At 42.2% G+C, this 27,720-nt stretch overlaps 1 protein-coding gene across 4 annotated transcripts in view; it reads left to right on the plus strand.

The window, feature by feature from the left end:
• LOC126278282 (inactive dipeptidyl peptidase 10-like) overlaps nt 1-27,720 on the plus strand; it is a 1,623,672-nt gene that overhangs the window by 319,896 nt on the left and 1,276,056 nt on the right. For 2 of the 4 annotated variants that reach the window (XM_049978291.1, XM_049978292.1), the window contains exon 1: nt 21,902-21,978. The exons of the other annotated variants lie outside the window; for them this stretch is intronic. In XM_049978291.1, the coding sequence (XP_049834248.1) occupies nt 21,937-21,978 (42 nt within the window). In that variant the 5' untranslated portion in view covers nt 21,902-21,936. Of the gene's footprint in view, nt 1-21,901; nt 21,979-27,720 lie in introns of those variants that run through there. 4 annotated transcript variants of the gene reach the window in all.

Here is a 27,720-nt window from a genome sequence, read left to right on the forward strand (position 1 = left end):
ACTTAATGATAGACATATCGTGAGGTTGACCCGAGGGTAGGTAGTACGATAAAATAATAAGACAAAAACTTACTGAAACGGCATAAACGAAAATGCCAGTGCGCATAACTAGCGTATTAAATAATATAGGAAAATCTGCTAATGAATGAAAAACGTTAATACAGACGACATGTGGTGCTATCGCTGGGAAGTTAAGGGATTAATCTCCGAAACCGATGTAATGAAGTCAGAAGCGTAATAGCAGAGACCTTCTAGGCAAAAACAAAGTGCGAAGCTTATCATGGGACTGAAAGCTGCAGGTGCTGTAAGGAGAGTAGCAAATATAAAGTGCTACAAAGTTACTACAGAGGAAGGGAAGCTTAGACACAATTGTCTACTTCATTTATAGTGAAACAATTAGTAGTGGAATATTTGCCGGCTACAAATATGATTCATCAAACAATTATAGCTAGCGACATTCATACCGACTGTATGGTGCCGTAAGTTACAGAACACAACGCTAAACTGATGTATAGGGGACAATAGCATGCTCACAGGAAATAAGGCTGCGCAAATAGCGTGCGAGATTCACGAAGGGGCCAGAAGCAAAAACTGAAGTTAACTTGAGAAACGATTCCCAGTAAGTAACCAAAATGAAGGGCCAAAAATAACTGTGGGAGAAAGGGAATGTGGGCTTCATTTTACAGAGGGTGCGGCAGCGTTCGTAGCGTAATTTGAGTTGCGTAGTACAATGACGTACTGTAGAAATGCGCTCCAGCTCGGGCCGCATTAGTGTACTAACGGGCTACCATTAGTGATAGTCGAGTGAACAACATCGTAACTTTGCTGTTGAAAGTTATTTAAAGAATAATGACTCTGTTATCGCTAACCAGTGTCCATTTCGGCAACATTTCAACTTGGGACCTCATGGGAAAGTTCCACATGGATGGATCATTGTGAGGTGGTTACGTGCATTTCGAACAAAAGGTTCTGTTTGCAATGGCAAACCGTGAAGAAGTGAAAGAACTGTGCGGACACCAGAGGCCGTGGAAAATGTTCGTGCTGCACTATTGCGTAGACCAAAAATATCTGTTCGTCGTCGTACGCAAACTGTGCCTATGTCCGATCGCTCATTCAGGAGAATATTGCATGAAGATCTCCATTTTCACCCATATAAGCTGCAGATTGTTCAGGAAATTAGGTCTCGTGATTGGGTTTCACTGGAAACATCCTGCTTAACCATGCGTGATGTCCTTCGCCAAAACCCACAAATGTTGCACACCATCCTGATGTCAGATGAAGTTCATTTCGAGTTATGTGGTTCAGTGAACAAAACGAATATGCGTTATTGGAGTGATGTAAACCCGCATGAACTGCACAACAACCCCTTGCACAGTTCTCGTGTGGTGTGGAGTTGCACCCTTTGCGATTATTGGCCCTTACTTCTTTGAGGATGACAGCGGCGTGGCTGCAACTGTTACCACTGAACGCTACATCAAGATGCTACAAGGCTTCGTTGTTCCCCAATTAGGTATGGTCGATATGGATGTGGAACAACTATGGTTTCAAGAAGACGGAGCGACCTCGCATACAGCCTGAGTTTGCATTTATTTCTTGCGACACACATTTTCCGGCCGAGTAATTTCCCGTTTTTGTGACATTTCCTGGCCCCCTCGCTCACCTTACCTTCATGTGCAGATTTTTTCCTTTGGGTATACGTGAAGGAAGAAGTGTTACGAACACGTTGTGCCACCATTCCTGAGCTGAAGTATCGCATCAGAACTGCCGTCGGCAATGTCCCAGAGAATACGTTACGCAGAGTTATGGAAAGCTTCCAACGCCGCCTAGATGAATGTGTTGTGCAGAGGAGGCATCATTTCACAAGAGTCATATTCAAAAAGTAATACACGCAATGGACAATGACTTACAAATTAGTAAATGGCATACATTTATCTATTGATTGACATAAGAGGTAATAAATAAATTACAGCTCCGGCCTGATGGTTTGTTTTTAATATCCTACTATGAACGCTGAAGCAGCCTGTTCATTGTTCACATTTTGCAGTGAAATAACTAGTTCAGAAATGTACACCGACTCCTAAAAACGCTTAGTGAAATAAATACAGCTAGCTACATTCGTATTAATTCTATGGTAGAATTACAGTAGGTTACACTACCTAGTGATGAATGACTATAAAAGTGCGCACTAACCGTAAACAATACTTATAAATATAAAGTAAAACACCTGTAATTATAAGAATAGAATGTCGTTAGGACTTTGTTTACATATAGCTAACCACCTGCTGCACAAACGAATCACCACCTGTAAATTGTAGATGCTTACTATATGTAGCAACAAATGAGTAACTACTTGCTAATGTAAAAGGCTAGCTACTTAGAACTAAAAATGCGTCACTACTTATAAATGCAGATGACTAACAGCCTGTAGCTACAGGTGATCAGCTTACAAAAACGCTGCGTAAATAAGATTAAAAACTAAATATATTTAAAAAATATATCAAACAGTAAAATGTTGACGAACTGTAAACCTGAATAACTGTTTAAATGTAACTGAATATAAATAACTAACATCAACTAAACTCAGCTGTATATGGCGAGACTCTAGTGTGTCAAATGCTACTAATGTATACATAGCAAATTAGTGACCATCTGAGTATAACTACTTACTGCAAATTATTAGCGTACTTATAGCTACATACTGACTGGAACTTTCTAAATATAACGGAAAACAAATAGTTGTAGAAACTATAACTTACCAAATGAATATGTTCTACCTATGAAAATTACTAGGTTCCTATAACTAACCCTCTACACATAAAGAAGAGAATCTAGTTACACATCGGAGACCGAAATCAAAGAATTGCAATCATAATAGATCAATAATGAGGAAGACGTGTGGGGGACGCGGAATTTGAGAAGTGGGGGGGGAGATGGGAGGGTGCGGTCTGCGAACAAGTCGTTTGCAAGATAATTGCCAATGTGTGATTACGAGCCACCACTGACTTCACTATCAGATATTGTAGAGTTACTGCAAGTGTATTTGAAGTGTAGACTTCTCAGTTAAGTCCCCACCTAATTGGGCTCAAATTTCACCCCACTTTGTAAAGGCCTTATGAGTTGGCGACTGCCTCGAACTGCATAAATATCTTGTGCAAATTTCTGTTCTATCACGAAAAGTACAGATTTCTTTCGGCCACCATTTGAACCATTGTACGTTTCGTGTGATTAACTTAAACAATACAATGTTTATCTCACATGAACATACCAAGAGCCCAAGGCAAGGCACCTAATGTGTCAGAGAAATAGGGAATGTGCACCAAAGGATATTTCGCTTGCGTGGAAAAATGTTCTCCGCCTGGCAGTGCCTATGGACAGCTACACTCAATTCATCGACACTGAAAAAGAAACGTAGAAGATCTATTTTCTCAGCACTTAATTACAGCCTTTTTTTTATTTCTTATTCACAATTTATACCGTATAAATGATTTACGAGGAGCACGTACATCTGTTTTTTAATAATGTGCATATACATTGTAACCTCTGCCTAACATAAACCTGTGTGTCAAAATCTTGTAAGTACATGAACATCAACAAACTACAAAATTAGCTATACACACTGATAATCCCACATTGTATTGTTCTCATTAAGTTGTATTATGTTTTGTAGATGCTTGGAAATCGCTCAATGCCGAAATTGCTGTCGTAAAATGAAACACTTAACAGCTGAAAGCAAGATGATATCATTTTAAATAATATTCCTTAAGCATCATACTACAACCGGTGTGCTGTAGCTGCTGTAAATAATAAAGTACACATCACGGTTTTATAATTTCAATTATTTTTGAAATTTTACACCATTACCAATTTATTAGATTAGCGCCCACTGCTTCGCTCGATTAAACTATGTCCTGGAGAGATTTTTTCTCGTTTTTGTGTTTCTACTTCATATAATTTTAATGTTATGCATAAACTGCAACACCTTCTAAGCTTTACATGCTAATTAAGGTCATAGAAGCATGGCCTTTCTCGAATGTAGTTCTGACCAAAACGCCATTCTGTTAGCTGGAATCCAACAGTTTTGTTAACCAGTCCTTTTGCGTCTTTGTGGAGATATTTCCATAGAAACTTTCATACACTAACAAATGTTTCTTTATATATAACTGAGAAGTAAAACACCAGTTTTCAGAGATGTACCTTTAAAAATGCTTTAGTAGTTCCTTAGTAATGATTTACTTTAAAAAATGTTCACTCACTATTTTTCCCTCTTGGTGATTTAGTTTCCAGAAATGATGAAACACATTATTTTATTACTGGCATAGAAACCCAATACCAGTTTTCGTAGTTCTAGCTTCAAAATTGCGTTAATAGCGACATTTTCCAAGAAAACTCTTCATTCCCTTTTCATCCCTTTACCCGTAGAATTTAGAAAATTCCGTTCTCAATCGACGCCCACAGTATGAGGTCAATATTCTCTGCAAATATCAATTTTCTGATATTAGTAGTTTAGACTGGGCGATGATGACTCAGTCAGTTGGTCAATCAATCAGTCTGTCGGGAAATTGTATTTTATATGTAGTACATTATTGTCCATCAAGCATTTCATTAAGACATATTTTTCAATACTGATTCAATTTGACTAAACAAACTTACAGAAATTTGTTAAATTTGGTTAAATCTACATAAAAAGATTGCAGAAAGGTAGTTTTACGTGAAGGTGTGGAGGGCACGGCAGCTTTCTCTGCTGAATTTGTTAAGGCTCTGCCTGCAGCCACACGACGAGAAATCGTCACTTACAAGCTGAGTCATATACTGTCATGCTTCCCTGTAGCTTCTCATTGTTCGCATTTCCCTGCCTTGGAGGACTCGAGCTTACAGCGCCTTTCCAAATATCACAAAATATCCATTCTTTACATACTTATTGATGTGATTGTTAATCAACGAAAATTTATGCTCCTTGGTGATTCATCACTGTGATTATGCTCTTCCAGTTTACCTACTTCCTTATGATTTGCCTTGATGAATCATTGTACCAGTTCACTGCTTGACTGGCGCCTGTGAATGGAACATGAATGGAGGATGGAAAATTGGCGTTAAGCGTCCCGTTGACAATGAAGTCATGAGAGACGGAGTACAAGCTCGGATTAAGAAAGGTTAGTCAAATAAACCGCCCTTGCCCTTTCAGAGGAACTATTCTGGCATTCTCCGTAATCGATTCAGGGAAAATTTAAATCTTGGTGGCCGGATTCGGATTTGAACAGTTGTGCTCCCTCACGCCAGTCCAGTGTACTAACCACTGCACTACTGGTGTCCCACAGAAACTGGTGAGCACTTTTGGTGTACCACCACAGGCCCTGCAGCATATGATACTTTGAAAAGGCGCGAGGAAAGGTTTATGATATTGCGCGGCACTGTATTCCTCTAGTTGGCAAAAAAAAAAAAAAAAAAAAATTGTTCAAATGGCTCTGAGCACTATGGGACTTAACATCTATGGTAATCAGTCCCCTAGAACTGAGAACTACTTAAACCTAACACACAACACCCATTCATCACGAGGCAGAGAAAATCCCTGACCTCGCCGGGAATCGAACCCGGGAACCCGGGCGTGGGAAGCGAGAACGCTACCGCACGACCACGAGCTGCGGACCTAGTTGGCAAAGCTGTGGTGAGACCTGGATCAGAGTTCTATGGGCAGTAGGATGGGAGCAGCTGATGCCCTGCGACTTTTTATTCTTTGCCGAACTATTGAGGCAAACATTCCGGTTTCATGTATAAATATCCTCCATACATACTGAGTTACCGTTTCAGGCAAGATGCAACATACACTATCTAATCAAATCTATCCAAACGCTCTTGCTGTAACAGCTGTCATGGGAAGCGGACTTGCCAGTAGAGAACGGTGTGGGGTGTTGCTACGAGGGAAGCAGTAACAGCACAACAAATCACTGAGGAGACCTCAGGAAGCTAGTAAAGATCATGCAGATTTAATGGAAACTAGGTCACACAACAGATAACAGCACTTGTTTGATATTTTTATAGATATCCTTAACAGTTGGCAGCACTTGTGCATGGTGAAAAGATTGAACATTCACAAATATGTTATAAGGTTTTAATTGAGGAAAAATATTTGTGTGGCAGCTAACACACAGAAAACAATATTCAGAATTGTAGCTAGAAGGACTGAAAGTCTTAATGAAGGGATTTTTCAAACTGCAAAGGAATTTTATTCTCACATTGGCAAACTGATTTATTCCCAAAAGTCGAGGAATAAATAATTTACCCACTGAATCAAAAATACAAACATTTAGAAGTGGTAAGGTATTAAAAACTACAGAATGCATCATTGGAGAAGATAGGTCGATACATAAAAGAATGATACAGAACTGCGACACGAATACGACAATGGTTGCGGAAGAAGCAAATTGAAATCCTGATGTAAACTGATTTCGGACACACCTCATTTTGGTGGCCGCAAAAATGGCACATGCTTATTAATCTGAAGTTGTGTGACGATAGAAGGTGGCTGTAGTAGTGGCTGACGATTCCACGTTCAGGTCAGCCTCTGTACTCTCCTGTAAGCCGCAGGCGTCTGTCCCTACAGCACTCTGTGCCGAACTGGAGGAACTGCCTTCTGCAAGTTCATCTGACTTTTTCTCTCTACAAAACTTAGCTGGTTCTGCCAGTGCCGGAATCTCTCCGGCCAATTGCAACAGACCTTGCAAATTCCGACCAATAATAATTTAATAAACATGTTTAACCATTTCCTACTTTTGCGGATTTTGTTGTGATTGATCAGTAACCTGTATTTCATTTTTGGCCTATGGAAGAAGGAAGAAAATCTCTCCCATTAGAAGACAGATTATCAGTCATGGCCAACCAAAATCCGTGTATGTACGCATGTGTGGGAACTCATCCTTGTAACCTAAGCAATTATCATGAGAGAACACTAAAAGTTGAACGTATATTCCAGCAATCACGCCTGGGATTAATGACCGACTTCCTTCCCTGTCCTTCCCTAATCGCCGGCCGCTGTGTCAGAGCGGTTCTAGGCACTTCAGTCCTGAACCACGCTGCTGCTACAGTCGCAGGATTGAATCCTGATTCGGAAACGGATGTGTGTGATATCCTTAGGTTAGTTAGGTTTAAGTAGTTCTAAGATCTAGGGGGCTGAGGGCCTCAGATGTTAAGTCCCATAGTGCTCAGAGCCATTTTTGCCCTTATGCTTCATAAGCTCATTTTCTCGTGCATTTCAGTTACTTATCTTACCTAAAAATGATTCCTTGAGCTTCTAACACAACATGTTTTATCGCATGACACCTGATCTTCTAGACACTCCTGGTGGTCTGGAATGGCAGACCACCCTCCTCTGTTCTCTACCTCCATTCAGAATGGGTTTCATCAAAAACCAACTTTACAACTTTTTCATTCGCCAAGTGACCTTCCCTTTCGCTAACCAGCTAAAAGCCCCAAAGTTGCCAAAATAACAAGACTCCCTTTTATCAAGAGGAGAGGGGATGTAGAGTTAATTAGAAACGCAGCCACTGACTCACTGTTGTGATCTCGAAATTCAGTTAACAAACAGATTATCGAAAAGTTAAGGGAATAAACTGCTACGTAACAACTTTAAATATGGACTAGTCATTGAATGTTGCCTGAGTAATACATCTATCAGGTACATTTCAACCCTTCCAAAGCAGCCCAACTGGATTACTGGTGATGTGATTGTGACGCGGAAACACGAAAGAACATCCACTTACAAACCAAACGAGGAATACCTCAAGTGCTGATGGATATGGACTGTACAATATTGTGGAGGATTCAGGTAAAAATCACATGAAATCATGGAAAGGAAACAACTGTGAATCCCAAAGCGCTACTGGCAGTTGAGCTAACATTGTGACTAAGTGTGTAAGCAGTTACAAGTAATGGGGCAAAATGGTCGTGTAGCTTAAGCCACACATCCGTAGTGAGGGCTAACGAATATTTTGAGAAGGAAAGTAGCTACTCATCATATAGCGGAAATGCTGAATCGCAGATAGGCACATCAAAAAGACCCTTACAACTATAGCTTTCGGCCGTTATGGCCTTCAACAATAGACAGACATAGGAATGCACACACACACACACACACACACACACACACACACACACACACACACACACACACGCGCGTGATTTCAGTTTGCGTGAGTCTGTGTGTGTGTGTGTGTGCGCGCGCGCGCGCGCGCGCGCGCGTATGTGTGTGTGAGTGCGTATGTCTGTGTGTTGTTAACGTGGGCCTTAACGGCCGAAAGCTATAGATGTGGTAAATCTTTTTGTTGTGCTTATGTGCGACTCAGCATCTCCGCTGTAAGGTGAGTAGCAACTTTCCTTCTCATAATATTATTACATTCTATCCTGCATTTTACATTGTTTGAGAGCTAAGCAATATTAGGGATGGTGTAAACAGCAAATCCATTGGACAGTGGAAGGCTCTAAACAACTGATTTGGAGTGATGAAAAACGGTATACAACGTGGCCTTCCGATGAAAGGGTGTGGGTTTGGGGATTGCTTGGAGAATATTACTTGCCTCATGCATTGTGAAAACTGGGAAATATGGAGGAGATGGTGTCATGGTATGGGTATATTTTTCACGGTTTAGGGTGAGGTCCCCTATTTGTACTTGTGAAAACGCTAATTGCAGGGGGGGATATGAATTCGTTTTACTGCATTGGGTATTGCGTACAGTCGAGGAAGTGTTCGGAGACGATGGTTACTTTTATCAACATGAGAGTTCACCTTGTCGTAAAGCAGCATATTTTACTTGTTACAGCAGGCTAATGGTCGCACGGTGAAACTCCGTCGTCCAAACGAACGGTTATTAGATTGATTAACCGCACCACAGACACAGGACCGTGGGGGGGGGGGGGGGGGGGGGCAGTAATATGCTACGAGTGAAGTTCACGTGGACTCGCGTCGCTTGTGTGGCAATAATCGAAGGCACCAAGACGGATGTGGAGTACATGATTATTACTGTGGACCACCTGCATCCCTTCATCCTCGACAGCGATGTCATCATCCATCTGTCCGTGTCACAAGCCCAGAGTCGCACCACAGTGGTTTGAAGAGCATTATAGTGGACTCACAGGTTAACGTTTTGGTCACGAATTACGTCTGATCTGAACCCAGTGGAACGTATGAGGAACGCCCTATTACCGTGCCCACAAATCAACGGCCACTAATTAACGGGTAATGGGTGATCTGTGTGTACACATGTGACGGCACACACCTCAGGAAACATACCAAGGATTTGTGTAATATGTTCTACACAGAATCACTGTTGTATTGCTTTCCAACGCGGGCCAACGCGCTATTATGTTGTTGCTCCCAATGTTTACATCTCGTCAAATGGTAACGATGGAAAATGAGAGATGTTACAGCTCATACAAGGTCTTACCGCGCACTACTCGTGAATGGAAGAGAATAATGGCGTTGAAAGTATCCTACATAAGGGGCCGTAAGATGAATTATAAATTTACGTGTATACGTCGCATGAGCTACCTGTTACACTGTCGAGGATAATTCGCCTATTCTTTGAGTTGTAAAGCGTCAAATAATATGCTTCAATGCAATTTACATTCCAAAGATCGCAAGTTGACTGGCTCTCAACAATGTGGAATATGGAGTAAATGTTGCTTAGTGGAAAATATTTCATTTAGGATTTAAAACAAAAATTTCCATAAGAATAATGTTACATTCTTAACATGAAATATAATATAATTTGTAGAGTAATTTTTCCAAGTCTCAGCATAAGGAAGTGATTTCCCGGTACCTTTTATATTGTTGCGCTTCCAGTAGACAGAGGCCAAATATTGCACACTAGTAAAACTCACATTAAGTGATATTATTGAAAGTGTACACATTAACTGTATGCCTAACTCTATCAATGGCATGATACGTAATTAAGTATATTGCTAAGGTATAGAAATCTTTAGAAGCAGATGATCAAAGCGATGTGACTTTTCATATTCCAGGGATTCGCTGTGTAATGCATTTAAGGACAGTCATGTTACTCTAACAGATGTTATATTTTTATTCATGTCACAGATCACAGACAATTTTAATACATTAGCTAATTAATTTCTGTTTGCAGTTACAATCTTCAGACCTCAGTAAGGTGGTAATTACGAAGTGAAATTACTTACCTGATGTATTAAAATCTTTTGTGATTCTTAGCTTCAGTAAAACATATAAATATATTTCTGGATCGAATCGAAATTCTTGCTGCGGCTATGTTGCAACTCATGAGGCGCCTATTATTTACTCGCGATCTATTTGTCGGTTATACATTGGCTGCTATGATGTTACTTTGTGTGCATTACTCTTCCACTGCAAGCACTTTGTTTTTCATATTTTGAGGTGGTAGATGTATCTAAAATGAAAATATCTGTAGTAAAGATGAGCTCTAAGGTGCACAGCTTAAGAGCTGTGAGCACATGTTCATCTTCTTTAATGTAAAACACATTTCTACCGAACAGGTGCTCATAGTTCTTAAGATGCTAGGGCCCATGTTTACTTGACAATCTGGTCTTGTTTTGGTCCATACTGCCTCGTTTCAAAATACTAAAAGCAAAGACCATACAGTTGAAGAGATTTGTTGCACAGTATCGAAAATGAAGAAATGTTCATAGCCCTTAATGTATGCAATTTAGAACCAATGTTTACAGTACTTTTTTGCTTCTAATGATCGTTCTTGTCATACCCCTGAATATTGAAAAATCCTCACTTTTTAAATATCTGTATTTTAGTTTGTTTAATCTTCTCAGGCGATTTATTGTACATTTGTATTCTCTGGTAGAAACTATCGTTTTTTGTTTTGTAAGTGATGTTCCATGATCATGAAAATGCTGTTACTGTAAAAATAGCTGATTTTCTTAATGTTTGCGACTCCTGTTATTTGAAATGGAAGTTAAGTTTCGCCTTGGCGCTATTATCGTTATTCCAGAAATTTTGTACTGCTGTTATGCCTACTTAATAAAGAATCTCCATTTAGTCTTACATAACCGTTCTTTCACAACTAGACCAGTGGTTCGCATCCTGGGGAATCCCTAAAAGGTGGAATAAAATTTCTAAAGAATGATAATAAAAGAGTTTAATTGTGTTTGAGTCACTAAACTCAATTATTTTTGATAGACCATTACTATTATCAGTATTTAGTAAGACTAAGTACATAGCTTACAAATTATTCCATTTTATTTAATCAAATAGCAGCATTAAAGAGTGAAATAATGTGGTGAAGCTTACAGGGTGTGAAACGAATGTAGGAACATTATCTGCTTCACATAGTCAACGCACTACAAACATACTTTGTACCATGTATGTGTGATAGTTTAACTTCTTAAAAAACTAATGCCCATATCTCCTCTGAGTTTTATGTAATTGCCCCCTTGGAAAAGAAATTTCTTCAGTATTCATTTCGAAACAATAAATGAATTAACAGACAATTCAAACGGCAGTAACTATGTAATGGTTACTACATTTCTGTAGAGCCTACTATTATTGTTATTGACGGCAGTGGCCAGCCACAAGGTATTGACAGCTTGAAGTCTTCCAATTTCAGTCAGTTCAGAAGTAAGAACTCAACCAGTTATGTGATTCACAAACAATAAGTGTAGTGCATATATTTTAACTTGTTGATTGTAAATGGTGGAGGGAGGACGGTAAGAGAACCAGATTGTGGGTGAAGCAAATATCGGACTATCGGTACCCATAGGAGAGGTACAGAGGAAGCTTGTATTGTAGCAAGAGTCCACCTTCAACGTGAACGGTTACCTTTCTTTTCTAAGACAGAGTTGTGCAGGGTAACCCAAAAGTTCGTTAACACTTGAAAATGCACTAATTCACAGACGAAAGTACATAGAGCGGTAAAAATTGGCATGGAGTTTTACTGAAACCAATAATGGTCGCAAACACTGGCCAACAGATGGTGCTGGACAGCCACACAAAGGGACGCCACATCAAAATCGTTGATAAAATGAGCTCTAAATGCAGTAAGATGCTCCACCATCACCGCATGTAAACTTTACCAGATAAGCATTACGATCAGACAGGAGAATCCGCTCGTTACTGCAGCTTTACGATCCCGCAGGCATAACAAGGGTATGCGAATGGTTAAAAGGCCCTGTGACCAGTGTCACTGTGAAGAAAATGATCACGACATTCTAAACCACGCGTTGTTTAGACGATCGACCACTAGTGAGCGACCAGACCCAAGTGCTACTGTTGCTGGGGCAGTTCAGGAAGAAATAGTGACTTTGGCGCGTTCATCTCCGCATGGTCAAGTCATCGTTCGCGAAGTCGTAAATCGCACCGGCATTCCGAGCACTGCTGTTTGGAGAGCACTAGGGCAAAACCTCCAGTGCTATCAGTACAAATTCCAGCATTATTATGAACTGTTAGCCACCGAAATTGTGACGCGGAGAGCATTTGCGGCGTGGGCACTTCAGGAAATGGCGGAAGATGGCGATTGTTTTTCTGACGTGTTGTAGATCCACGAATTCGGTTTCACACTCCGTGGGTCTTTCAGCACCTACAGCTGCAGACTCTGGACTACGGAAAATCATATATCTGTCGTGGAGACCCCGTTGCATGACGTGAAAGTCAAGGTGTGGTGTAGATTTAGCACATCAGCCTCAACTGGACCATTTTTTCTCGAGGAAATGTCAGGTGCTGCTTATCAAAATGCCAGCGTGACGGGTGGGAGGAACGCCGCTATGTCACAGAATCGCATCACCCATAGCTTGGCTGATAAACTCATGCTCTAAGGTATGACTTTTATTCGGGATGGCGGTACACCCGATATAGCTACACGTGTGGAACTTCTCTTGCGCACATCGTTTGCTGAAGATCCAGTTCTGAGCCGATACGTCAGTCATGCTTGGCCTGTGAGGTCCCCAGACATCAATCCGTATTCAGAATGAGATTTTCACTCTGCACCGGAGTGTGCGCTGATATGAAACTTCCTGGCAGATTAAAACTGTGTATCCGACCGAGACTCGAACTCGGGACGTTTGCCTTTCGCGGGCAAGTGCTCTACCATCTGAGCTACCGAAGCACGACTCACGCCCGGTACTCACAGCTTTACTTCTGCCAGTACCTCGTCTCCTACCTTCCAAACATTACAGAAGCTCTTCTGCGAACCTTGCAGAACTAGCACTCCTGAAAGAAAGGATATTGCGGAGACATGGCTTAGCCACAGCCTGTGAGTACCGAGCGTGAGTCGTGCTTCGGTAGCTCAGACGGTAGAGCACTTGCCCGCGAAAGGCAAAGGTCCCGAGTTCGAGTCTCGCTCGGGCACACAGTTTTAATGTGCCAGGAAGTTTCATATCAGCGCACACTCCGCTGCAGAGTGAAAATCTCATTCTGGAAACATCCCCCAGGCTGTGGCTAAGCCATGTCTCCGCAATATCCTTTCTTTCAGGAGTGCTAGTTCTGCAAGGTTCGCAGAAGAGCTTCTGTAAAGTTTGGAAGGTAGGAGACTAGGTACTGGCAGAAGTAAAGCTGTGAGTACCGGGCGTGAGTCGTTTCAATCCGTATGTTTGTCGGTTTCGGTGTTGCTTGAAGTCTCAAGTCTAACCCAATCGTCTGACCTCATTAGGGATGCTGAAAGACAACATCTGTGGGACCAAACTGTTGAGGTCATCGGTACCTAGACTGACACACTACTGAAACTAACTTATGCTAAGGACCACACACACACACACACACACACACACACACACACACACACACACACACACACACACACACACACACACACACACACACACACACATACATACATACATACATAATGTACGAGAGAGGACTCGAACATCCGGCGGAGAGGCCTCGCAATCCGTGACATGGCGCCTCAAATCACACGGCAACGCCGCGCGGCAGTTGTCACGTTAACTATTGCTTTTGTATTATATGAAGCGCATCTTTTGGTCATTTTGTACTCCAGTTTTTGGTTGCATTAACTCCATGGCACTCAAGCATTATTACGCAAATATAGAATCTTCAAATGTTGAGGGTGGTTTGGATCACACTGTGGTTAGGTAGTTAGCAAAAGTGCTGCACTCAGAATTGCATCATCACTGTACAAAAACGTTTATTAGAAATTAATGAAGACACATAGGAATTAAAGACATTACCTGTCAGTGTGCACTTCAAAATGGTTGAAATGGCTCTGAGCACTATGCGACTTGACTTCTGAGGTCATTAGTCCCCTAGACCTTAGAACTACTTAAGCCTAACTAACCTAAGGACATCACACACATCTATGCTGGAGGCAGGATTCGAACCAGCCACCGTAGCGGTCGCGCGGTTCCAGAGTGAAGCGCCTAGAACAGCTCGGACCCTCCGCCCGGCCAGTGGGCACTGATTTATATCAATGGTCCACGTTGAAAGTTTCTGCTACACGGGGATTCGAAATCAGGTCTCCTACCTATTATGCAGGTGTGCTGACCACTACGCCACTGAACGCAGTAGTCGTCATAACTGCACGGACTTCCCTAGCATGCTTTCCGCCTGACCCAAATTCTCAATTTATACCACACACAACTGATATAGTGACCCTGCTCGTTAGCCTCATTACTCGTAGCATCTCACCGTTTCCCGTAACAGTTCGAGTCTGGTGTGCATCTGCACTGACGGGATCATTGGCCGTCATCGCCTTAATTACATACGTGGTGCCAGCTCCTTCGGACAAGTCCGGAAGACCAGACACGAATTTGATCCTTTAGCTACTATGAATCAAGACAAAGGAATTGAAGACATTAGCTTAACCCATTTACATAAATCAGTGCCCACTAAAAGCTAATGCCTTCAGTTTCGCATTCGGGAGGATGACGGGTCAATCCCGTCTCCGGCCATCCTGATTTAGGTTTCCCGTGATTTCCCTAAATCGTTTCAGGCCAATGCCGGGATGGTTCCTTTGAAAGGGTACGGCCGATTTCCTTCCCAATCCTTCTCTAACCCGAGCTTGCGCTCCGTCTCTAATGATCTTGTTGTCGACGGGACGTTAAACACTAACCACCTTCAGTTTCTTTGTCTGTTGAATCATACTGGCTGCAAGATGAAACTGGATTTTGTTCGTTCGGACACATATACAGGGTGAACAGAAAAAAAAACGGTAAATTGCAAGAACAGATTCCTGATTGGAAATGGAGGGAAAAAGTTCTGTGAACATGTGTCCGGAAATGTAGCGTTGCACATTAGTTGGCGCTGACGATTGAAAGTTCCTCTGATTTTGTGCCACGTGTCCCCTGTGTCTTGCACGTTGTGTGGTCAGCGCAGAGTACTGTAAGCAACAGAATGGTCCAGCATTGATGTCGGGAAGAAGCCGAGATATTAGTATATGGCCTAGCAGCTGGAAACGGTCGAGAGGCAGCACAGTTACAGCAAAACAAATACCACCAGCAGTACGACTGTCACTATTTACAGAACGAATTTGTGCAGAATATTCTGCAGCCCTTTCTATTTCGTTACCTGAAGTTTCCTCACGTGGCTCCTTATGCTCTGCTGAATCAGGCCGAAGATCTTCTTCAGCTTTCTGTTTTATTCTAAAATGTTTATCTGTTTCCTCAATAGGTGGAGTGTTTAATTCGCTACTATCAGACGCTTCTTGAATAACGTCTCGTGGCTCTTGTGGTTCGTCGTCTAAATTAGAAAACAAATCAACAATGGCGCCAAGCACCTCATCTGTATCAGTAGCAGCACGAGTCCCAGATGTAGCTGCTCTTGAAGCATTAATACTTCTTATTGCAGCGCACGGTAAAGAACGAGTTGCACCTGTCTTTTTGTCCTTCCATGTTTTCGACTTAGGCATTATGTTCCCATTGTCACTGCAATACAACTGAACATCTGCCGTCTACTGCAGTGCCGGCCGCGGTGGCCGTGCGGTTCTGGCGCTGCAGTCTGGAACCGCACGACCGCTACGGTCGCAGGTTCGAATCCTGCCTCGGGCATGGATGTGTGTGCTGTCCTTAGGTTAGTTAGGTTTCAGTAGTTCTAAGTTCTAGAGGACTTATGACCTGAGATGTTGAGTCCCATAGTGCTCAGAGCCATTTGAACCATTTTTCTACCGCAGTCCTTTTATACCCATATCTGTTTGGGTAGCCTTGACTGATCACTTGCCAACAGCAACCCACGAGCCCCCCCCCCCCCCCCCCCCCTCTCCTGCGGTTTATGACGTCAGAAAGTGTTCGAAGAACGCGCAAAGCTCTTTTTAGTAAGTTTGTGTGATAGTGAGTCCTTTCAGACGAACGTGCAGGGAAGAGGCGGACTGTAGATACACCAGAGCTCGAGGACCGGCTTCTACATGATTTTCATATGGATCCTATTAGAAGCTCCAGGTAAGTGGCCCGCCAACATGGTGAAAACCAAAGTACGATTATGTGTGTCGTGCTTGAGAACCGCTACCGCCCCATTCAGCTGCGAAGAGTGCGAGGATTATCAGCAGTGGATATCTGCAGGAAGGATTCTGTCGGTGGTTTTTGCACCGGACCATAACACTTACGGGAGTTCTGTCACGAGTTCTCCTGACCAACGAAGCAACGTTCTCCAGAACTGGCATCATCAGTCTGCGAAGTCTTCATCTGTGACCTACAGACAATCCTCGGGGAATGGTTGTTGCGTCTCATCAGCAACTGTTCAGCATCCAGGTGTGGGCTGGTATTCTTGGCGACCACATACTTGTACCAGTTATTATTCCGCAACGCCGCGACGGAGGAACGTACCTGGAAGTCCTGCGGAATACTCTGTTTAGGCTGCTTGAGAAAGTGCCTTTGGCAATAAAACAGGTTATTTGGTTGCTGCATGACAGAGCAACACACCACTTACGCATGACAGTTCACTGACGCCTCAACATCATCTTCCCTGGATGCTGCATTCGACGTGGGAGACCCTGTATTATGGCCTGCTAGGTCACCGGACTTAAGATCCCTGGATTTTTACCTCTGGTGACATTTCAAAGGCGCTCTATATACTGAACGAGTTCCTGATGTGCAGATCCTTCAACAGCGTGTCCACGCCTATGAAGTTATTTGGAGAGTGACCGTAACGTAAGAAAAAGTGTGGCAATCGAAGATGCGACGAGTCAACGCTTGGACTGCATCCCATGGAGGCTAATTCGAACATATGATAATGATGCGGAACAGCTCTGTACTGTGTTCTGGGAGGATTTGTCGTCGTTGCTTGCACACCGTCCATTTTTTGACACACGTTCATCAGACCCTGTTCCTCCATTTACATTCAGGAATCCATCACTGCAGTTTGTCGCTTTTATTAACCATATAATTAAATCATAGTTATAGATTATCCACGATAATTATGGAAGCTTAATAAATGAATTAAGATTTGTGCCACGGCCAAGACTTGAAACTCGGGTCTTCTTGCTTACTAGGCATGTATGCTGACCCTTTTTTATCTAATTTTGTGCCATATTGTTAATTCTATTAGTTAGGGGCTGGCATCCATGACGCTTGTTCAAATTAATTGTCGATTCATGACTCAGTTTTTTTATTTGTTCTTCATCATTGCTCGCTTTATCTGCTCGTAATCGATACCACATGACATCCGTTGAAGTTCGTTGTTGATCCCTTCACTTAGCTTTTTTATTACGAGACCATACAGCTCTCTGACAGAACATTCTGAGCTACCGCGACGGAGTCCATTACACCACGACAGCACTATGGCTAATACTGCTCCACCGACTACCCAAATCCAGTGCCCTCCCAAACACAAACCTCAATCCAGATAGTCAGCTTTCTTACCCCAAAATTGTCAATATTGCCATAAGCTCGAAATTTAGTGCGGACGTCAATGCGAGATGCTTTTAATAGTTTCCACAATGGAATATTGTCTCAAAATGTGGCAGAAACACCAAAGAGATTATGGTTGTGTTTAAAGTACACCAATGGCAGATAAAAATAAAACAGTCAACACCGTCACTGCACGATAGCGATGGAAATGTTACCGATGATTGTGTCAATAAAGACGAGTTACTAAATACAGTTTTCCGCAATTCCTTCACGAAAGAAGACGAAGTAAATGTTCCAGAAATCGAAACCCAATACAGCTGTTAGAATGAATGATATAAAAGTTGATATCTTAGGTGTTGCGAAACAACTCAAAACACGTAAGGAAGGCTAGTCTTACTGTCCAGATGGTATACAAATCAGGTTCCTTTCAGAGTATGCAGACACAATAGCGTCTTTCTTAGCATCATATACAACCGCTCACTTGATGAAAGATCTGTTCCTCAAGACTGGAAAGTAGCACATGTCACACCAATATTCAAGAAAGGAAATATGAGTAACCCATTGAGTTACAGACCCATATCACTAACCTCAATTTGCAGTAGGATTTTGGAGCATATACTGTACTCGAACATTATGAATCACCTTGAAGAACATGACTTATTGATACATAACCAACACGGATTCGAAAAATATCGTTCTTGTGCAACGCAGCTAGCTCTTTTTCCGATAAAGTAATGAGTGCTGTCAACAAGGGATCTCAGATCGATTCAATATTTCTAGAATCCCAGAAGGCTTTTGATACCGTTCCTCACAAGCGACTATTAAACAAATTGCATGCATATAGAGTACCGTCTCAGTTGTGTGACTGGATTCTTGTGTGACTGTATTCGTGATTTCCTCTCAGGGAGGATGATAGACGGTAAATCATCGAGTAGAACGGAAGTGATATCGGGCGTTAAGCAAGGTAGTGTCATACGCCCTCTGCTCTTCCTGATTTACATAAATGATCTAGGTGAAAATGTGAGCAGTTCCCTTACATTGTTTGCAGATGACTGTGATTTACCGCTTAGTAAAATCATCAGACGATCAATTCCAACTACAAAATGATCTAGAGAGAATTTTTGTAAGGTGCGAAAAGTGGTAATCAGCACTAAACAAAGAAAAGTACGAGGTCACCCACATGGGTACTAAAAGAAATAAGATAAATTTGGGTATACGATAAATCGCACAAATCTAAGGGCTGTTCCTGATTTACATAAATGATCTCGGTGACAATGTGAGCAGTCCCTTGCCGGCCGGAATGGTCGAGCGGTTCTAGGCGCTACAGTCGGGATTCGCGCGACCGCTACGCTCGAATCCTGCCTGGGGCATGGATGAGTGTGATGTCCTTAGGTTAGTTAGGTTTAAGAAGTTCAAAGTTCTAGGGGACTGATGACCTCAGACGTTAAGTCCCATAGTGCTCAGAGCCATTTGAAGCATTTTTATTAAATTTTTTATTTTCTTTATTTGTGCAGTCCCTTTACATTGTTTGCAGATGACGCTGCAATTTACCGTCTAGTAAAATCATTAGACGATCAATTTCAATTTCAAAATGATGTATAGAGAATTTCTGTATGGTGCGAAAAGTGGCAATTGGCACTAAACTAAGAAAAGTGCGAGGTCATCCACATGGGTACTAAAGGAAATCCGACAAATTTTGGCTATACGGTAAATCTCACAAATCTAAGGGCTGTCAATTAGAGTAAATACTTAGAAATTACAATTACGAGCAACTTAATTCGAAATACCATATAGAAAATACTGTGGGGAAGGCGAAACCAAGACTGCGCTTTGTTGGCAGAACACTTAGAAGATGCGACAAACCCACTATATAAATAGCCTACATTTCACTTGTCCGTCCTCTGCTGGAATATTGCTGCGGGGTTGGGATTCTTACCAGGTAGGATTGACGGAGGACAGCGAAAAAGAGCAAAGAAGGGCAGCTCGTTTCGTGCTATCGCGCAATAGGGGCGAGAGTGGGGTGGCTGTCACTGAAACAAAGGCGGTTTTCTTTGCAGCGAGATCTATTTACGAAATTTCAGTCACCAATTTTGTCTTCCGAATGCGAAAATATTTTTTTGACAGCCACCTACGTAGGGAGAAACGATTATCATAATAAAATAAGAGAAATCAGAGCTCGAACGGAAAGATTTAGCTGTTCCTTTTTCCCACACGCCATTCGAGAGTGGAGTAGTAGAGAATTAGTATGAAAATGGTTCGATGAACCCGCTGCCAGGATGTTTAGTGTGACTTGCAGAGTAACCATGCCGATAAAGATGTAGATCTTGGAATAGCACCCCAGTGTTGGACGTAATGGGGAAATCCTGTACCTCACAAGGGAACCTCCCCATCGCACCCCCCTCTGATTTAGTTATTTGGCACAGTGGATAGGCCTTGAAAAACTGAATACAGATCAATCGATAAAACATGAAGTTGTGTGGAACTATGAAAAAATGAGCAAAATATAAAAACTGAGTAGTCCATGCGCAACATAGGCAACATCAAGGATAGTGTGAGCTCAGGAGCGCCGTGGTCCCGTGGTTAGCGTGAGCAGCTGCGGAACGAGAGGTCCTTGGTTCAGCTCTTCCCTCGAGTGAAAAGTTTACTTTCTCTATTTTCGCAAAGTTATGATCTGTCCGTTCGTTCATTGACGTCTCTGTTCATTGTAATAAGTTCAGTGTATGTGTTTTGCGACCGCACCGCAAAACCGTGCGATTAATAGACGAAAGGACGTGCCCCTCCAATGGGAACCGAAAATATTTGATCGGAAGGTCACAGGTGAACCGTTTCCTCAACAGGAAAACACGTCTGATATATTCTATACGACACTGGTGACGGCATGTGCGTCACATGACAGGAATATGATGTCGACCCACCTAACTTGCACACTTTGCGAATGGGTGAAAGGATTCTTCTACCTTGCCCGATTTAGGTTTTCTTGTGGATGTGATAATCATAAATTAAACAAAGTAAATTTAACTTTTCGCTCAAGGGAAGGCTTGAACCAAGGACCTCTTTTTTTTTGTTCGTTGTATCTGCTCAGGGCGGACGTCGCAAGACACCCGTTTCAGTTCGTCCTTGGTCCATTAACTCATTTTTTTTATTACAGAGGGCAGCAAACCCTCTGACCGAACAGTTTCTTTTTTTTACAGAGAGCACGCAGCCCTCTGACCCAACACGCTGAGCTGCCGTGCCGGCAGTCTCATTTTCTCATTTTGTTCGCTTTTGGTAGTTGCATCTGCTCGGGGCGGACGTCGTAAGACATCCGTTTAAGTTCGTTGATGATCGATTAACACAGTTTTTTTTTAATTACAGAGGGTACGTAGCCCTCTGACCGAACACACTGAGCTACCGTGCTGGCTAATAATCTCATCTTGTTCGTGTCCATTCGTTGTATCTGCTCTCGGCGGACGTCGAAAGATACCCGTTCCAGTTCGTTGTTGATCCATTAACTCAGTTTTTTTTTTACTACAGAGGGCAGCTTTCCCTCTGACCGAACACGCTGAGCTATCGTGCCGGCAAACCTCTCGTTCCGCAACTTCTGACGCTAACCACGGGACCACAGCGCTCCTTGACGTTGCCTATATTGCGCATGGACTACTGAGTTTGTCTATTTTGATTTTTTTTTCATAGTTCCACACAACTTCTTCCTGTTTTCTCGATTGATTTGTGTTCAGTTTTTCAAGGCCTATCCACTGTGCCAACTTATAACTTAATCTGAGGGGTGTTCCCTTGTCAGATGGTCGTATAGATGTTATAATTAAACTTTCCTCGTGACATTTAAGTCTCATCTCTAGCTACGATAGTGATGTTCACCGTGTATGATGATTGTCTGCGAAAGGCTGAGAACGACTGAATTAGACGATGGAGTTGCTGTCAGTCGGTGCTTCCGTGGAGGACAGCAACAAGTAGCGTCCACCGCCAGGCGATCGGCGTTGGAGCTTTGCCGGTAGTTAGGAGAGGCAGTCCGTGGCGGTGGGGTGGGGTGGAGGGACTGGCCCCTAGGTGCGCGCGCACCACACGCGGAAGCCGTGTTTGCGTGCCGGCGTGGCCAGCGTCGCGTGGCGTGTGACGACGCCGCTCAGTGCCAGCCGGCGTCCGCTGAGGCCAGCCGCCATGGTCGACTCCGCCAGTTCCTCCGCGTCCGACGACGAGGGCGTAAGTCCGCGCCTCAGCGCCCTCCTAACACACAACACCGCTCCTCCCACGTTTCCCCTTGACCACTACCTCGATCCTCTCGCAAAGGCTACTTACCTTACAACTGCACCGTTCTCTCAGCGCACACGTGTCTACTAACAGCGGCAGTAACGACGACACAACAGGTGGACAATAAAGACGACGATTAATCCTGATAACAGGGAGACTGCTGTGTATTACTTGTCTTAGAATCAGTTTCATAAAACGTAACTGCAATCAAATTAGTCTTAGGCAGAAACGTATAGCCCACGAAAATAAAACGACTGTGAGGGTATCTATTTGCATTAATTGTAAATGCAGCTTCCAACCTGTTCTTTGGTGATGTAATATAGTCAACGATCAACGTTGCTCAGCTAATCTCGATGGTCAACATTGGTCTGATCTGCGTAAATAACTGTCAATAATTTAAGAACATTTGAAAGCGAGGAGAATCATAATAACAAAACTTGTGAAAGTATTTATTAATTACCTTTATCTCTAGGTTGTCATGTTTTCTTTGTTTCTCATTGGCGTAGTATATTTAGAAAGATGATCCTTGTCAGTCTGTTTATGTATCACCGTCGAAATGCTTAGTTAAGAAGTTTCTTTGTCTTGGTGATTGCATCATTTATTACTTTAGTTAGCAGAACACTTACTATCACACCAATATACACTTATTAAAATTTTATGTAAATGTGACTGCGCTAATATAGATTGTCAACCAACGCCTTACCCACCCCAGTAAGAACTTAAAACTCACCAAAACGACAAAGAAATCACTGACGTACACAGCTGTCAAAGATATTGTTTAACACTAGTGTATACAAAGAAAGAGAATTTATGTGTATTTTGTGCTTATAATAATTGATGTTATAAGTGTTTTTAACAGACCATAATTATTGTTGAAATAATACTAATAAAAACAAAATAATAATGGTTGTCTTTCAAAATTATAGCAATATGCATAACACATTTTTAGTATTTCACTCTTAACCCTAATATAACTTTCCATTGCATCTTCGTACATTTAAACCGGAATAAAATAATACTTCACTGTCTGTTTGAATGTAAATAGAAAATGAAAAAAATTTATTGTGTGAAAATTTTATCGGGTCAGATGGTGGCTTTATTCAATGTCTCAGGTTGCATACTAAAAATAAAAGTGTGCCACTAACCACTTACATTATAACCTCTGAAATTAAAAATTCAATGTTCAGTAATACAATACCATTAAACATTAATCAGCTTGACAGTGAGAGTTAAATAACTATAGCACTACAAACAAACGGCGCCTTATCATCACTGCAAGATGTAACATTTTAATTTACGCACTGGAGTTACCATTGTTTTCAGGCAATCTTCGTTGAGAAAGGAACTTGTACAATATACAGATTTGCACGTTAAATCATCACAGTACGGCTGGGTAAGGTTTCACCATTAACTACATCAACGTAGCGGCATGCCATGTAACGGTTGTGGGTACTCATACAAAATGTGAATTGCGAGCTAACCCTGTGTGATGCCCACAAATTCTCTTGAAATAAAGACGACACAAATAACTGAGGTTCAGGAACGATACATCCTTATTCCCTGAACTCTCTCTCTCTGTCTCTCTCTCCCTCCCTCCCTCCCTCCCTCCCTCCCTCCCTCCCTCTCATATGTGCATTTCCACTGTAAAGCTGTTCCTTTTAACCAAATGTGATGGAAGGGCCAGCAGTCTTTATAAACCTGTTGCGTGTCAACCTTGTTCAAAGTGTCTCGATAACCAACGAATTTCTTGGCAGAGTTCTCTTATTTATTTCCTCTACATTCGGCTTAAATGGTGAAATATCGACACTATAACATAGCTTATTGCATTTACTCAATAAAATATAACGTCTTTCGAAGTACAACATCCTATATCATAAGGCAACAAAACGGATATGTGCTGCGTTAATATGCATTATGTTGTAAATAGCCTTACCTCTTCCTCTCAGTAGCTTCTATTATGTTCCCTTGCATTTCCACCATTTATCTGAGTTTATCATTTCTGATGTGTCTGCCTTGAGACTCCAGCATTTCATCTGCAACTCTTCGTTTCCAAGAAAAATACGAGTACTTATTTTTTTTCGGTCTATCTCATTTCCCTCACTTCTGACTCGCTATAGTATCATTTTAGTTTTGTTTACAACGTGATACACCAAACAGCTGACTTGTCTCATGACAGTTTGTTTGTAAGTAATTGTAATAAAGCACAGACTTCTTAAACGCTGTCTAACCACTCGGCAACAGTTGCAAAACGACGTCCATGTATCCATTTTCTTCTTATATACAAAAATCGTGGCGTTTATATACTGTGTCCCAGGAGCCATGATCAATAATATGTAATCTGGCAGGGACGACCATTCGAAGCAGAAAGCCTAGTAAAGATGGGCTCTAAAATTTATTCCTTAAGAGCTATGAGCCCTTTTCCATCTTCGCTGCTCTTCTGCAGAACAAATGTTCATAGCTCTTAAAGTATCCATTTTAAAGTCCGTGTTTACTAGACAACTTTTTTCTTATTTTAGTCCATATTACTTCCTCCCAATATATAGAATGCAACAAGCCACCAGTAGAATAATTTTATTTCACAGTAACGAAGATGAAATTCTCATCTCTCTTAAAGCACGCACTTTATAGCCCATGTTTACTACCATCTTTCCTTTCGAATGACCGTTCCCGTCGTATCCATGAAAATTGACCAAGTGTTATCTGTTAAATCTTTTTTATATATTTACTCTTTTATGTGATTTACATTCTCTTTTTTGGACAAGCAGTTTCTGCTATAAAGTACCAATAAAAATGTCATCTGATACTGAAACTAGGCAAGAAACAGGGCTCTAATGGACAATACAGCCACATTCTACTGTCAGTGTGTAGGGGACATTCAGCTATACTATGTGATCAAAAGTATGCTGACACCTCCAAAAACATACATTTTCTCATATTAGGTGCAGTGTGCTGCCACCTACTGCCAGGTTCTCCATATCAACCACCTCAGTAATCATTAGAACTCGTGAAAGAGCAGAATCTGGCGCTACGCCGAACTCACGGACTTCGAACGTAGTCTGGTGATTGAGTGTCACTTGTGTCATACTTATGTACATGAGATTTACACACTCCTAAACACCCCTAACTCCACTGTTTCCGATGTGATAGTGAACTGGAAACGTGAAGGGACATGTACAGCACTAAAGCGTACAGACCGACCTCGTCTGATGACTAATAGAGACTGCCAGCAGTAGAAGAGGGTCGTAATGTGTAGTAGCCAGAAATCTATCCAGACCATCACGCAGGAATTCCAAACTGCATCAGAGTCCACTGCAAGTACTATGACAGTTAGGTGGGAGCTGAGGAAACTTGGATTTCATGTTCGAGCGGCCGCTCATAAGCCCCACATCAGGCCGGTAAATGCCAAAGGACGACTCAGTTGGTTTGAGAAGCGTAAGCATTGGACGATTGAACACTGGAAAAACATTCTATGGAGTGACGAATCACGGTACACAGTGTGGCGATCCAAAGGCAGGGTGTGAGTACAGCGAGTGCACGGTGAACGTCATCTGCCAGCATGTGTGATACCAACAGTACAATTCGGAGGCGCTGGTGTTTTTGTGCGGTCTTGTTTGCTGTTTTGCGTAGAAATATCACAGCAAAGGCCAACATTGATGTTTTTGAGCGCTTCTTGTTTTCCACTGTTGAAGAGCGTTTCCGAGATGGTGACTGCAATTTTCAACACGATCGAGCAACTTTTCATAATGCACGGTCTGTGGTGGAGTGATTACACGACAATAATAGCCCTGTAATGGACTGGCTTGCACAGTCCTGGCCTGAACCATATAGAACACCTTTGGCATGTTTTTGAGCGCCGACGTCATGCCAGGCCTCACCGACCGACACCGATACATCTTCGCAGTGCAGCACTCCGCGAAGAATGGGCTGCCATTCAGCAAACAAATTCCAGCAACTAATTGAACGTATGCCAGCGAGAGTGGATGCTGTCATCAAGGCTAGGGGGGGGGGGGGGGGAGGGAGGCAACACCATACTGAATTCCAGCATTACCGGTGAAGGGCGCCACGAACTTGTAAGTCATTGTCAACCAGGTGCCCGGATACCTTTGATCACATAGTGTACTTGGAAGTATGATAACGCTTGACAAACGTAGTACACTGAGGTGACAAATGCCATGGGATATTTCCTAATATCGCCTAGGACCCTCTTTCACGTCTCCTGGTAGTCTCACATAACCATTTCCAGACAATGACTGGTTCAGTTGGGCCAGAAGACCCAACACATTCCATGTAAATAAATCATATAACATTATGGAGCTCCCATCATCTTGCACAGTTCGCTGTCGCCAACTTGGTTCAAGGCTTCGCCAGATCAGTGCTACACTTGAACCGTACTGTCAGGTCTCCAAAGTGAAATCGGGGCTCATCTGACTAGGCCACGGTTTTCCATTCGTCTAGGGTCCAAACGATATGGTCACGAGCCCAGGAGAGGCGCTGCAGGCGACATCGCGCTGTTAGCAAAGGCACACTCATCTATCGTCTGCTGCCATAGCCCATTAACGCCAAATTTCGCTCCAGTGTCCTAACGGACAGTTTCGTCGTTCGTCCCACATTGACCTTTGGTGTTATTTCACTAAATGTTGCTTGTCTGTTACCACCGACAACTCTATGCAAACGCCGCATTTTTGGTCATTGAGTGAAGGCCGTCGGTCACTGTTTTGTCCGTGGTGAGAGGTAACGCCTGAAATTTGGTGTTCACGCCACACTCTTGACAATGTCAATCCCAAAATATTCCATTACCTAATAATTTTCGAAATGAAATGCCCCATGCGTCTATCTGCAAATACCATTCTGTGTTCAAAGTCTGTTAACTGCTGTCGTGTGGCCATAATGGTCTTGGAAATCTTTTCATGTGAATCTCCTGAGTAGACATGACTGTTCCGCAAATGCATTGCCCTTTTACACCTTGTGTTCGCGACACTACCGCTATGCTATGACTTTTGTCACCTTATTGTTCGGATGACGTAAGAACCAAACTGACACAAACAAAACAGTATTCGTAGCTTATAGATGGCTACTAGCATCAGATGTGGGCCTAAATCTGAGGAAGAAATTTCTGAGAATATTTGTATTGATGACTGCATTGTATGGATGTAAATTACTAATTGTGCAATATCGATAGAGAATCGAAGCGTTTTAGATGTCGAGTTATCTAATGATGCTGAAAATTGAGTTAACTGTTAAGATAAGGAACTCAGTCACACGTAGAACTGTCGAGTAAAGGAAGGGATAAAATGACAGCACAGTTGCCAGAACATCAAGTACTATCTTCATGGAGATTCAGGGATTTATAGGAGGTAAAAACTGAAGGGAAAAATACATTATAGAGAACGTTGTGTGTAATTGAGCCGAAGAGGTTGGCACCGGAGAGAGAGTAGTGGAAGCCCTAATAAAGGCCGAATGAAACGGAAAGGTAGAAAAGTACATTCATTTTACCACGCATATATTTATCTGTACGTTGTGGCAGTTAAATCAGGTAGTAGACTTAACGAATTACTCTGTAACAAACAACTGTAAACCAAGTGTCCCTAATATTCAAAGACTCATTAATTTATCATCTTAGTTAGTTAGTTACAAGTTCTAGAGATCATTTAAACGACTCTGTTATCGAAATGATATGGGAAAAGTCAGTTAAGA

This window comes from Schistocerca gregaria, chromosome 6 (genome assembly GCF_023897955.1).
Source record: "Schistocerca gregaria isolate iqSchGreg1 chromosome 6, iqSchGreg1.2, whole genome shotgun sequence".
In the NCBI taxonomy this organism is placed as follows: Eukaryota; Metazoa; Arthropoda; class Insecta; order Orthoptera; family Acrididae; genus Schistocerca; species Schistocerca gregaria.